This window comes from Amblyraja radiata, chromosome 7, assembly GCF_010909765.2.
Source record: "Amblyraja radiata isolate CabotCenter1 chromosome 7, sAmbRad1.1.pri, whole genome shotgun sequence".
NCBI lineage: Eukaryota > Metazoa > Chordata > Chondrichthyes > Rajiformes > Rajidae > Amblyraja > Amblyraja radiata.
Genome location: NC_045962.1, coordinates 67,707,791 through 67,723,130, shown reverse-complemented (window position 1 = coordinate 67,723,130; position 15,340 = coordinate 67,707,791). Strand labels below are relative to the sequence as shown.

General features: G+C 37.5%; 1 protein-coding gene across 1 annotated transcript in view; it reads right to left on the bottom strand.

Annotated features, from left to right (window-relative positions):
* Nucleotides 1-280: 280 nt before the first annotated feature.
* arhgap15 (Rho GTPase activating protein 15) overlaps nt 281-15,340 on the bottom strand; it is a 722,875-nt gene continuing 707,815 nt past the window's right edge. Inside the window, exon 15 of the mRNA XM_033024704.1 lies at nt 281-3,605. Within this exon, the coding sequence (XP_032880595.1) occupies nt 3,422-3,605 (184 nt within the window). The 3' untranslated portion in view covers nt 281-3,421. The remainder of the gene's footprint in view (nt 3,606-15,340) is intronic.

Sequence of the window (15,340 nt, the reverse complement as noted above, 5' to 3'; positions counted from 1 at the left end):
ATTAGTCCATAACTTCATTGTGTGAGAATTATATGAAGTAAAGGGTTAGTGGAAGGCAAGCTGGTAGAAAGCAAGCTAGGAAATATTAGTCTTTCTTTATCTACCAGTTCATGCATGTGAGTGTTATATTTAGCAAAAACTGAGGAATTGAATGTCCACTCATTTACTGTATATGGGCTATAAATATAATGTGAATCATAAAGTAGAAATAATGGAAATGAAACAGCCTTTGGTTCAAAAGAAAGCCAGAAAAAAATAAATCAGATGAGTTGATGTTGTGCAAGAAGCTTAAGCAGTTCCAATTTTATTTTCAATTTCAAAACAGATAACATGGTGGAAAAATGGTAATGCATTTACCTAGCAAAACCAGAGAGATACCTGTACAATTTTGCTTACAATTGAAGTATACAAAATTGTTGCACAATAGATAGCAATTTGGGAGACATTTTATTTAGGGTTGTTCCATAAAGGCCAATATCACTTAAAAAAGATGAAATATAATTTGGTCACTCAGACATATATTTTGGTTGAATAGTCGTTGTTCTCACTTGATGTTAAAACTCGAATAAAATTGGGCTTCAGCAACCACTATCAGGTGATATAATTTAGAAAGCTGCGTCCCTTTTTCTTCTATAAGTTCCCCTTTTCTGAATTGTACAATGATAATTGATCAGAAAACAAATGTTTTCTCTTGTCAGTTTTTCATGTTGAAGAGCGATTTAGAAATAGACCTGGAATCTCGATTAAACCCTGTCCTTGCAGTGTTCACATCTTGACACAAGCATACAACCATCTGAAAATGGTTTATCTGCGCAGTTGGTTTGTTAGGAACTCAATGAATTACATAGTTGCAGGACGCTTTTTTTTTGTCAATTCCTATCGGCACAACATCATGTGACCGGAATTCGAAAATGGATCTAATTCGGAAAGGCTGATCATCAAAACTGCCAAAAGCTGTTATTGCAATAACTTTCTAAATTTTGCTGATTTCTTGACATATATTTCCATAACATTATTAGGAGATAATCCTGCTCTTTCACAAAGCAGATACAGAGAAATATTTATACAACATATTTTATGTTTAATTTTTAAGAATACAGGTACTAAATAATAAAAACAAATATTATCAGTATTGCAGTACCAACAGAGTCACAATATGTTCTCTTATTAAGTGAGAGAGAAGACATTTGGAGATTGTATATTGAAGTTATTTTTTCAGCTGCCACTGTGTGTTGACAATTTAGAGACTCAAAGTCAATAGCAAATGTTGGACTTTAATTTTCAGTCTTTTGTGCGGAAGGCACCTTTTTCCAAATTCAGCAAGTCTCTGTATCCAAACCTTGCAGATCAAATACAAGGAGTTGTATTCCGTGTTGTCTCTGGAGAAATCTGGCCTTGCGAGCTGTAAATTCCTGCCAGCAATGCCCCTTCAACGGTTGTGTAAAACTCATTGAGCTTTTTGTTAACTCAATCAATAATCAGTTGAAAGTGATTCATGCATGAGGACTGGATGTTAAGACAACGCTTAGTTCACACCCTACTGGAAGTGGTTTTTGATGAGAAAATTAGCATGGGCTGGGCTTCAGATCTGCCTGGCTCGCACCTTTGAGTCCAGCAAACATGCGTGATCAGTGTTACCAGTTCAAAGCCAAATTTTTGTAGGTGGGTAGAACTTTCTCACCTCAGTGAGGGGGAAAAAAAGCCAACATTTTGTCTTTCAGAAAATAAACTGTCTGGCATGAGGTAAACCTCTGAGTGCGAAAGTCAGCGGAAGTGAAAAAGGAACCTAGCAAACACGAAAAGCAAAATATCAGTAGGAGAAACCCAGTCTTAAAGATAACATGAAATAGCTTTTCTGTTTGTTAGGATAGCTTCATTGCTCAAAGAGAAAAGCAATCTTCCAGTGAATTATTGAATTAACCATTGATCAAACCCGAAGTTGTATCTATGAGACTGGGTATAAAAAAAAGTTGATCGATGTACAAGTAGCTATAATTGGTTAATTAGAAAGTTATTGCAATATTAACACTTGGCAACTTTGTCATCATTGCCAGCAACCCTCTACTACTTCATGAGTGCTAATTCTTCATACTTGGCAATAAGTTTTGATAATCTGTAGAAACAAGAACTGCAGATGCTGTTTAATACACAAAAGGGCACAAAGTGCTGGAGTAACTCAGCAGGTGAGGCAGCATCTCCGGAGAACATGGATAGTTGGCGTTTTGCGTCAAAACCCTTCTTCAATCAAATTATTCAATCTCATGGAACAGATCAGACAAAATCCTCAATTGACACAAACTTTATTAATCTGTTGTAATCTGATCCTTCTTCTAACCTGGGAGTGACCCAGAATGCTACACATTTCAAGGAAAATTAAGTTTGTCAGTAAATGCTGATTTGACTATCTACACCCACATCTATCGAAAGAGCAAAAGACACTTAGTATTTGGTCACAAGCCTTGATTTTTTTAATGAAATAGTTTATGTGATGAAGAGTATGTGATGATTAGTTTGTTGCTTGGTGTGATATTCAGATGGATGAGGAATTGGGATAAATCAGATATCAGATTTAATTACCCAGGAAGCAGGGGTGGGGCTTTGAATAGATGAGTGCAGTGAGAAATCTAAAGCAGAGGCCCAGATTTGGTGGACAAGGGTGGAGGAAAATATAAGAGCAGCGGTGGGCCTATTGATCCCTATATATGTTCCACCAATCAATCATCGATGATCCGTATCCAAGTCTATGAAGACCTTAAACTATTATATTCCTCAAGCTCAATTAACTGAGTAAATTGAAGAAGGGTCTCGATCCGAAACGTCACCTATCTCTTCATTCCATAGATGCTGCCTCACCTGCTGAGTTTCTCCAGCATTTTTGACTGCCTTAAATTATTTATGAGATAGTTCTTTATGCCTTGCTATAAAGAGATGTCCTTTATCTTTTCTGAAATGTTCCAAAGCGATAAGTGATATTCTCCAGACTATTCCTTTAAAAAAAATAACGTTAAAAATATGCCCTTTAATTTACTCTATTTTAATAATTAAAATTACATTTTGTTGTCTTCAATCACTGACTGTTCAAATAATCATGCAGTTTGAGTTTGACTGCAATCTGGCCAATATTAGCAGAATATTTTAGATTAGAAAAGTAAAGGCACTTTTGTCCAAATAGTTTGTACTGAATCATATAAAAATAAGCAACCATCAATCGGTGATTAAAAACAAAACAAAATAATAAAAGCACAATTCCAGGTAAAATTAATCTGTACAGATTAATATAAATGAAACTGAGGGAAAAAACAAAAAAAATGAGCATGCTAATGTGCTCGCAACCTTGTGCATGCAGCAGAACCACAAATTAACAATGTTTTCACAAACATCATATCTGAGAGCAAGATTAACCTCTGGGAGTACGGCACGCTCACAACCCCTCGGGGTTGAAGATTTCAGCATGCTCGGTAAGTATCAGATCGATTATCTGGTTTTGGTACATCATGTTCACTGCCATATTTGAATTTTCCATTTCAGGCCACATAAGAGTTGGTCCAAATACGATGCCTAAACTTTGCGACACCATCAGGTTCACCATTGACTTTGCTATTACCCTGGAATTTAAAAAAAGAGAAAAGAGATCAAAGTTTTTGAACCAGTCAGTCAGTTTCATTCCACTAATTAGAACATGAAACATTGAACATAAAAAAGTACTGCACAGGATCAGGCCCTTTGGCCCACAACTTCTGGGCCGAAAATGGTGCCAAGATATACTAATCTTATTTGCCTGAACATGACCCATACATGTCCAGAACCATGTGTCTTTCTAAGAGCTTCTTAACCACCACTATCGTATCTTAATTGGTTGAAGATGGACTAATACAGGTGAACTATTACAATCCTGAAGATGGACTGATTTCTGACTTACTGATATGAATTTGGTCAAAAACAAAATGATTAAAACCTGAATAGATCCCTCTATAGACTTCACAATCCGTCAATAGGCCATCTCAACAATGTTTTTCAATCTGGGCCAAACACCATCTGTCCTCAGTTTAGTTAAAAAAAAAAGGCTGCATTTAAGAGTTGCTATTTGCCTATTCTGTATTCAGTAAACCAATAAAGACAAATAGTGATCAAAGAAATCCCATTTAAGATGTTAGTTTGACACATTTAGTGCACAGAATAGAATATAAAATGTTACTTCCTAACTTGCTTAGTTGCTTCTACAGTGTATGCCACAAAAGATCATTTTTCCCTGTGGCTATCAAGCTGTACAACTCCTCCCCCTTCTGTCATAGGGTAGACTGATTCTCCTTCCCCCTCCACAATCTTTGAACATCCCCAATCCTGGTCTTTCCACTCGTCACTTTAATTTCATGTTCCATGCATCTTGTTGTGTTTCATGACTGTTGGCAGACAAATTTTCCTCCTGGAAACAATAAAGTTCTATCGTATCGTATTGTATGGACTAATGTAATCCATATTTGAGTGATATTCCATTGCAAATAAATATTATAGGTCAGTCTTTTAGCTCCGATTAATTTGAATAAAAAAACATACGGAGGAAATCCGATTATACATAGTGCTATACGTATGTGGAAACAACTAAAACCCACTCTAAAATTGGGTAATTTATCCCCTTTTTTCCCCGATTGCAAATAACCCTTCTTTTAAACCAGTCTGTTCTAGATAGAGGATTTGTTCAATGGAAAACCCATGGAATTGAAACAGGGGGAGACCTTTACCAAAATGGTATTTTTCTCTCATTTCAGGAACTACAACAGAAATACGAGTTACACGCTAATCATTTTTTTAGATATCTGCAACTTAGAGACTATGTAAAACTACAAATGCAAGATTACAGACTTGTACCAGAAACCCTTGATGAATGTTTGAATAGACATCCCAACACAAATAAATTAATATCTTATATTTATAATATCCTCTTAGATACTGAGGTCCCGTTTTCAGAATCATGTAGACGAGCATGGGAAGACGAGTTGGCTCAACCCATAATAAAAGACACATGGGATGAAAGTTTACAATATATAAATCACTGTTCGCTAAATGCTAGACACTCCTTGATTCAATTCAAATATTATACAGACTACATTATTCGAAGGTAAAATTAAATATGATTTTTCCAAATATTTTCCGCTCTTTGTGATAGATGTCAATTTCAAGAAGCCAACAATGCATACCTTTGTAACTTGTATAAAAATTCAAAATGTCTGGGTGGACATTTTAAAAATTATTTCTGAAGTTATCAATATCCAATTGGACCCAGAGCCAAAATTAATAATATTAGGATTATCAGAACATACTACAAACTTTACGACAAGTCAGTCAATTTCTTGACTACAGTCTGATAACTGCGAAAAAGTTAATACTAAAATTTTGGAAAAAAACAGCAGCCCCCACAATTAAAATGTGGGTTACGGAAATGACTGAGACCTTGCATTTGGAGAAAATAAGACTTGTCTTAATTGATAAACCAGAACTTTTTGTCTCCATTTATTGAATATTTGAAAAGGTAAACTGGTTTAACACATAATCAGGGTTGAAACCTGAGTTTCGGACTGGATGAATAGTTACATTCAACATTTCCCGGATCTGTCCCCATAATCTTGTCATTGGTCGTTTCTCTCTGCGTCTCCTTTTTTTAAAATCTCTTCTTCTTCTTCTCTCTCCATTACTTTCTCTCATCTCTTTCTCCCTTTATCTTTACTCTTAAAAAAAAACTGAAGCTATGTAAGAAATCTGTAATTAAATTGTCGCTTATTATTATTTGTACATATGCTTCTAATAAAAATAATTATTAAAAAAAATAATTATAGGTCAGATGGTACAATTTGCTGCATCAATAGCCATCCTAATTTATTGAGGTAGAATTATTCGCAATCAATGACAAATTACAAACAGTAATTTGTTGACTTTCAGGAACTTAGTTGAGACTTTTCAAACATGCTTTGCAAAGTCCCGACGCAATGAAAATCTATGACTTTATAAAAAAAGATTTTTGTCAGAAAGTTACATCCAAATCCCATAGTGAGAAGAAAATGAACCAACTTCACTATAAATTGTTAATTTTTTTGTGATATTTTCAAGATAAAAAGCTAACACAAATTATTTACAGATGGGAGAGCACATTGCATTTTACTCAGTTTAATTTCGAGATACAGCACGGAAACAGTCCGCAGCGGCCAGCAATCCCCACACATTAACACTATCCTACACACACAAGGGACATTTTACATTTATACCAAGCCAATTAACTGACTAGCCTGTACATCTTTAGAGTGTGGGAGAAAACCAAAGATCTCGGATAAACCCCACGCAGGTCTTGAGGAGAATGTACAAACTCCGTACAGACAAGCATCCATAATCAGGATCGAACCCAGGTCTCTGGCGCTGTAAGGCAGTAGCTCTACTCTGCACCACCATGCCACCCCTCTGCTATAGGACACTACGCCAAGTCTGACAGTAAAGCTGTGGAACCAGTTGTGAAATGACTTTTGGAGATCAGCTGATGCCCCGCAATCCCATCTTAAATGAGCAACAGTGTACGCCTGGAAACTATTGTAAGATGTAAAGACATCAATGGTAATCCTAAATAGGAAGGTCCAATAATGTTCTGAAATATCAACAGCAATTCCTGAACAATTCTGGAAGCAAATTAATTTTGGAACCCACACTATCCCTCTGTGTGCCAATTGGTGGCCACCAATCTTTGACGGTAAATAATTTGCTGGCATTGAGGAAAGAGCACGGTATGGAACTGATTTGAATGCTTATGGACCTGGTGAACAATATAATCTTTTCCATCCATTGACAATTCAATGTATTTTTAAAATGTATTAATTCACATGATGCGAATATATCAGCGTTTATTGTCCATCTCTAACTGTCCCCTGATCTGGTTTACTACGTCATTTCAAAGGACATGTGTTCAATTACTCTAACCAATCTCTTCACTTAATCCAGAGAAAGTGTCCTATCTGGATGCATTACGATGGCTCCAGAACTGCCCTGCCAAATACTGTAAGGAATCGCAGAGAGTTGTGAGCACAGCCCAGTCTATCACACAAACTAGCCTCCGTCCAACTCCACGCTGCCTCAGGAAAGCAGCCAACATAATCAAGGACTACTCACACACCTGTCATTCTCTTTCTCCTCTGTTCCATCAGGCAGAATATGAAAAAGCTTGAAAGATGATTCCTCCAGATTAAAGAACAGTTTCTTCCCTACTGTCCCCAAACTCTTGAACAAATCTCTCATATGCCAGGGATGAATTCCTGACCTTCCAATCTTCCTCACTGTTCTTGCACTTTAAAATAAATATTTTCCCTTCCCCTGTACTGGCAACACTATATTCTGCACATAGTTTATTTTCTCTTTTGTGCTGCTTAATGTATTTGCATATGGCATGGCTTGCCTGGATAACATACAAAACAAGTTTTTCACAGTTTCTTGGTGTGTGGGACAATAATACACCAATACCAGACAAATAGATCAAATAAGGGGAGCAGAATTTGTTCATTCAAGAATGTTCGTAAACCAATAGTACATGTTTCCAGATATCAGTCCACATTATCACTAAGGTAGCGTGCTCTTAATGATGTCCCAACCTATGATAACCTATCTTGTATGTTTAAATAACCCTAAAGAAGAGAATAGATTTGGCATCTCAATAGATTTTAGACTGTTTATTGTATATAACATAGATTAGCTCAGTTCGTTTTAAACACAAGATATATTTTAGTCATAAACTTAAAAGAATGTCTATATGTCAATGATTATTGACTTCAGGAGGTCCCATTCTGGAGAATACGCCCCAATCTCCATTTACGGGGAAAGTGTGGAGAGAGTGTCCAGCTTTAAGTTTCTGGGCACTCACATTTCAGAAGACTTCACATGGTCCACAAACACCGCCGCGCTGGTCAAGAAGGCACAGCAACGACTGTTCTTCCTGAGGACATTAAAAAAGACTGGTCTGCCCCAACAGCTGCTGACAACGTTCTACCGCTGCACCACAGAGAGCATACTAACGTACGGCATCTCTGTGTGGTATCTCAGCTGCACGGAGGCGGAGAGGAGAGCTCTTCAGCGCGTCGTCAACAGAGCGCAGCGGATCATCGGGACAGAGCTACCAGCCTTGGAGGGCATCTACCACACACGGTGCCTCAGGAAGGCCCTCAGCATCCATAAGGACTCATCACACCCCTGCCATGGTCTTTCAACTACTTCCCTCCGACAGACGTTACAAGGCCTTCTACGCCCGAACCGCTAGACTCAGGAACAGTTTTATCCCAAGAGCTATAGCGGCTCTGAACCGGCCCTAATGAGTGCCCCCCAACCCACTCCCTTTGGACAGTCTCCCTCAGATGGTCACGTCAATCAATTCAGCTTGCTTATTTATGTATTGTATTTATTTACCTTTCTTGTACATCAGTGGAGCTGCACACTAAATCTCGTTGCACTGACGTGCAATGACAATAAAAGATATATTATTATTATTATTATTATTAAAAATACAACATTTTAACTTGTGGAAAATTGGTAGTTTTTAGTTTCAGTTGTGGATTGTCTGATCTTACTTAGATTCTATACATTTGTTTACATCAATCCGCAACTGTAATCAAGATGTTCAAGGAAAATGTATTGGAGTGTTCACATCTAATGAAGTACCTTGAGTGAAGTCACATAAAATTAAGTGCAAGTGAGTAAATACAACACATACTGTCCATGTCCAACTGAATAATACCATTGAGATCATGGGTATCAATTTGGATGACTGGGAACAATTTTTGACCAGAAGACAAAGGGAGCACCATTCTTTTCAAATATTGGCAGGGTAACATTAGGATTTTAATTGGCAGATGGAATCTAATGATTAAAGGACAATACCATGTCGCTCAGTGCTGCATTGAAATAGCAGGTTGCATTATATATTGAACAAAATGGTTGGATTTGAACCCACAAGTTTTTGATCCTGAGGTGACAGTGTTATCAACTGAGCCAAGTTGCCACTTTTTAGTGCCATAAAGCACTGCATGTCTCGAGCAATCATTACAATAGCTCGATTTATAAATGCACATCTGGTGGCAACTACCATTAATGGTTCAAGCTCTCTTAAAATAAAATTCTGCTGCAGAAAATTGTTTTCTTCCTGCAGCGACATGAAGCAATGTTAAAGGAGACTTAACACTCACTCATGAGTGCTTTGCAGGTTTTCTTCCTGCAAGGTGCTGCTATGAAATAGTAACTATTATATTGGCGATTCGTGCTTTAGCTGACAGTATTTTTGCTGTGTTGCATATTTTTATGTCTTTCCTTAAAACTGAAATAATACAACCAATTTGTACCAAGGAAGATTTCCAGGCAATGTTAAAAATTAAAAGATTGTCAAAAACAATTTAACTGATGAGTCACTCAATAATCATATTATATATGATCCATTCTTTTGATAATGCTGCCATTATTCACCACTGTACATTTTATTATATTGTTGTTTTTTTTTAAATGCAAGTTTTTCTTGTTGCACCACGCTACAGACTGTGCAAAATAGATGCTCTTTTCATTGTGTCAATAAGCTGTTCTGATCTGAACACCTTTATCTTAAGTTAATTTTACTCAAAGAACAGACAGTGGCATTCTTGCATTTATTGACTGCAGGTCACCTCCTGAGGTTGAGGCTCTTAATCAATTTCTTCAGAGGATGGCAAACTAAGCCTTTTTGAGAATGTGACAGAAACATCTCCACGTTAGGTTGGAACTATGGGACAGACGGGAAAATAAAAGAAAACAGCTTTTTTAAGATTGTCTGCATTTCTGCACATCAAACAGGCTGAGGTTATTAGTCCTTATTATGCATATTAAGTAAGCCCATTAATTACAACACCAGGGAAATGTTCATTGCTAAGTGAATGCCTCCTGATGGGTACTGATACTTGGAACTTTCAGATGTGGCCCCATCTGGCTTTGTATGAACCAGCCCGGGCATATGAAAGATCACAAAAACTGGCGAGATACTCCTTTATTTAAATTATTGCCTTTATTACAAAGATGTGGTTGTAATGTAAGACAAAAAATGTTGTTTGTAAAGTTAGATATCCTTGTACCTGACTGGATTTTTACACGTAAAATTGCTCTTGGGCACCAAAGACAGTTAAAGTAATGTTAATTAATGAGTGCGCAATCTCAGGTTAGTTCCTGGTGGGTTTCAGTCCATGGCACAAAGCTGCCTATATTTCAGTACTAATTGGCACTAAATTGGCAGCCTCACTGAATGAGGCCTCAAGGATGATTAGTACAAATACCACATTAAAACACATGGAGGCTAAGTTGGAAAGCCACGGAAAATGGTCAAAGTACACCAAACACATGCTGCCTGCTCCTTTGCATACATTCTACATTGATGCAGTTCACTAATTATTCAGACGGTGATTCTTTTCTCTTAATTAATGTGAGCTTGGTCATATAAGCCTGATGGAAGACATATGAGCTTCAAAAGAATAGATGACACTTCAGATTATTATTGGACACTGATTAACCTGTTTCTAATCATCATTTACTGTTATGTGCTCACACCTTTCAGTAAGATTGGACCAATGTAAACACGCCTCAGGTGCACACTCATATTGTAGGTATCACTCTGCAACTAAGGTAGTCCAATGTCTAAACAAATCCAAGTTTCTCACCACAAGTGCTCTTTCATAATTAATTACATTAATTACAATCGCAGGTCACAGGCTGGTGCCTGTTTTCCGGAGCACCCGTTGCAACAGCTGCGGGCAGCTTCGACCACCCCCCGGGCCGCCATCGCCCGGTGGGGTATCGCCTCGGCGCAGAGGGAGAAGAGGAGGGAAGAGACAGTAACTCTAAGACTTTTGCCTCCATCACAGTGAGGAGGTGTTTGGTGAACTCACTGTGGTGGATGTTAATTTGTGTTTATTGTGTTTTGTTATTATTACATGTATGGCTGCAGGCAACAGCATTTCGTTCAGACCGAAAGGTCTGAATGACAAATAAAGGTATTCAATTCAATTCAATTCAATTCTGAGCAATACTTTTAATCTATGAATTGGAGCTAATGATAAATGTGGGTGCAAAATGCAAAAAATAAACTTATTTTTTCAATTCTCTTGCATTTTAATGAACAGAAAAACATTTTTTGTGCTTAACTGCGTTTTGATCTCAACAGCTCTATGCATAAAAATTATTTCCTGATCAATAATGCTAAACTCCCGATACAATAGACTGCATTTATACTCTGCATCTGGGGGAACTGAATATTGAATTCAGTCGCATCTAAATAGCACATTTAGCACTAATGATCATTTTCAAAGTGCGTAACTATTACAATAGTCTAGAATACACTGATATAGGATTTCTTATATCGGTACACTGAGAACATATATTTTTAATTATTTATGATTTGATACCGTAAGAGTTTCAAGTATAATATCAAGTATTTAAGTGAGTCAAATTAGCTGGACAATCTACTTGAGTGATCAGAGCTACTTGACAAATATAGACATTGTCAGATTTTTTTTTAATGTTCTGCTTGAATTGTAGGTCACTTTCATGATGGTGTTCTGGCAAACATTATTGGTTCATTTTCTTCCAGGACCACTCTCACCTTCTCAATTGAAGGCAAATCTACTTAAATGGGAGGATTAAATAAAGCATCGGAAAAGGCATATCCTTTCTCAAAAGGAATCCATAAGGTTATGCATTAGTTGAGGACACTGTAACAAACATTTATGATAAGAAAACAAAACATTAATAAAGAAAACACATTTGCTATTTTGACATAAACAAGACTGAAGTGGACCAGATGTGCTTTTTAAAGAATAGAATAACAAGCTGTTGTTAGCTGCACAAAATGTTCCATGTGGCATTTATTGGCAAGTGATAATGAAAACAAGACTTCAGAACTCTGAGAACAATAAAACAAAACTTGAATCAAACACAATGGATAAAATAACCTTCAGCATCAGTTTAGAAGGTGCTTCGATGGCAGAAATGGAGAACGAGAGTTGAGCTTCTAAACATGCTGCCTAAACGCTAAGCACTTTATTGCCATTCAGTGACCACATTGAGCAAGCCGAGTGTTACTAATTAAGATTAACTTTCAGTATATGGGTTTATTGCTTATAGAATTGAATGGTCAGGCTCATTGAAAGAAAGCCGGTTGAATGTACCATTTTGTCTCTTTTTCAAGTCACATAGACCTTTCCTACAGTGTAGACCTTGTGATTTGCTATTTTTGACTGAAGTGTAATTGGGCTGTTCTGCTTGTGGGACATGGTGTTGTGAAAATAAATGCAGGGACCTATTGCACTTTTCATAGCTGGATGTCAGTAATGCTGGAGGAGGAAAGAGTTAAAGCGAATCTTTGATTTTATTAACACTTCATTTATGTTTGGTTGCTCCTCAATAATGCAGCACTGTACTTCCATTTGTGGTGTTGCAGTTGTGTAAAATATTGAGGATGGCAAAGGAGAATGTTAAATACTTTGGGGAGATTCATGTCCACTAAGTTAGCCCTACTAATGTCACCAGTACTTTTCTTTTTAACAAAATGCAACTTTTCTCACATGCTTGGAGTTTATAAAAGCACAATTTTTAAGGAATGAATTCCATTGACCCCCACAGTGACAGTCCATGGAAAGCGACATGGTGACACAGTGACAGAGCTACTGCCTCACCGAGCCAGCGACCTGGGTTCAATCCTGGTGCTGTCTGTGTGGAGGTTGCATGTTCTCCTTGCGACCTTGTGGCTTTCCTCCAGGTGCTCCAATTTTCATCCAACATTCCAACGAAGTGTGGGTTTTTAGGTTAATTGGCCTCCGTAAAATTGCCCCAGATGTGTAGGAAGAGGATGAGAAAGTGAGATGACATAGAATTAGTGTGAACAGGTGACCAATTGTCCATGTGGTCTTGGTGGGCCATAGGACCTGTTTCTATTCTGTATTGTAATAAGTAAAGTAAAGATATGGATTACAAGATACGTTGCATATGTGGTGTAAGTTGAAAACTAGTGGTTTTATCTTATTCACTGACATAATTCTTATTAGTTCTTATTATGTTAAAGATTATCTACATTCATTTTGCATTGGGGAAGTTTCTGAATCGGATACGCCTCTACTTCATTAGAAAGCTTAGGAAGATTGGCATGTTCCCTACAACTCTCACCAACTTCTACAGATGCACCATAGAAACCATTTTATCACAATGCATCACACCTTGGTTTGGCAAAAAGCTCCATCCATGACAGCAAGATATTGCAGCGAATTGTGCACGCAGCCCAGACCATCACACAAACTAACCACCCTTCTATTGACTTCATTTATACCTCACGCTGCATTGGCAAGGTCAGCAGCATAATCAAGGACGAGTCGCACCTTGGCCACTCCCTCTGCTCCCCTCTCCCATCAGGCAAAATATATAGAAGTGTGAAAATGCACACCACCAGATTCAGGGACAGTTTCTTCCCAGCTGTTATCAGGCAACTGAATCATCCAATTACAACCAGAGAGCAGTATTGTTGACCCTTGGACTATTCTTGTTTGGACTTTGCTGGCTTTACATTGCACTAAATGTTATTCCTTTTATCATGTAAGCCACTCAATGGCTCAATTGTAATCATGTTTTGTCATTCTGCTGACTGGTTAGCACGCAACAAAAGCTTTTCACTGTACCTACCGTGACAATAAACTAAATTGAACTGTAAGCTTGGGTTGCAAAAGAAATGCATGAAAATGTATTAATTTCCCCCAACAATTCCAAAAGTTTCATGGGTAGTGGCTGTCTTCTGTCACCATTCTTGATCGTGTCCGTATCTGGTTATTGTTGCCTGCAGGATGTTTCGACGTGAGGTCATCACAGATCTATGTCCTCACTTTCACATGGGAGCCTTGGGCCTATGTTTGAAAGTAGGCACCCACGATGATTTTACCTCTTTCCTTAAATAGGAAAATTTTGTGGACAAAGATGTCAGCAGACAAGCTGATTTTATTTTTCATTATGTTTAATGGCATGGTGCAGCTAGACAGAATGGAGATGTTTAGGCAATTCTTTTGTCACACAAAACACTTGCATAAATTATTGGGGGTGGCACAGTGGCACAGTGGTAGAATTGCTGCCTTACAGCGCCAGAAACCCAGGTTCAATCCTGATTATGGGTGCTATCTGTATAGCGTTTTTTACGTTCTCCCTGTGACCATGTAGGTCTTCACCGGGTGCTCCGGTTTTCTCACCCACTCCAAAGACATACAGATTTGTAGGTTAATTCGGTAAAATTGTAAATTGTCCCTCGTATGTAGGATAGTGTTAGTGTATGGGGTGATCGCTGGTCAGCGTGGACTTCATGGGCCAAAGGGTCTGTTTCCATGTTGTATCTCTAAAGTCTAAAGGCTGATTCCTTGTTTTTGATATAACTATTCTCCGCTTTTGCATTTTTTCTTCTGGATTAAGGACCCATTTTAATTGAAGTTGGAGTTACTGCAGTTTCTGTTTCTTCTTTTCTTTATATAGACTCTGCTCTCTGACTATATAGACTTTGCTGATCTGTACACCGTTTCCTGCAACACATATGCTTCAGGTCATTGACTTATGTCACATTATCAATTGCTACACTAATTTTCAATTTATTTCTGGAGACGTAAGCATCAGTATCAAGGTTGACATTATTTGCCTAAAAGATATTTGCCCTTGAATTGGTAGTGGTGAGTCAGCTTCTTGAACTGCAGTAGTCCTGTGGAAAGTACTCTCACTATGTTTTTGCATTGGGAATTCCAGCTTTTCCTGAAAAAAAAAAAATCTGATCGCACATATCATGCTACTTTCTGGTTCACATTTTTGCAATCATCAACACGTGTGGCTGATGACCTTATAAAGAGGAAATTGCAACAATGGTGAGGCAATGTTAACAACTTGGCTTCACCACTTAGTACAACTGCAGTATCCTTGAAGGGTGTAGTAATGTATTGTTTGGCATTGCACAACGAAATGGAATCCAATTGGATATTTGATAAATATTAAGCAGCATGTTTTAATAACTAGCAGTCCTTCAGAGTTAAAACAGGAATGAGAAATAAATTTACTGGTGCTTCAGTATGCATTTAAATAAAAATGTAACGAAAATAAAACTTGCACAAATCAACTAGATTACATTACTGGCATGCTTTAACATTGGAATGAGATAGATATACAAGACAGAAACAAAATAATTTGTCAAAGATAAAATATGTAGAGAGTTCAGTAATAAACTGTATATGAATCCCAAAAAAAACATGCCAAATTAAACACAAACAGGATGCTGCTTCTTAAAAAATTATGG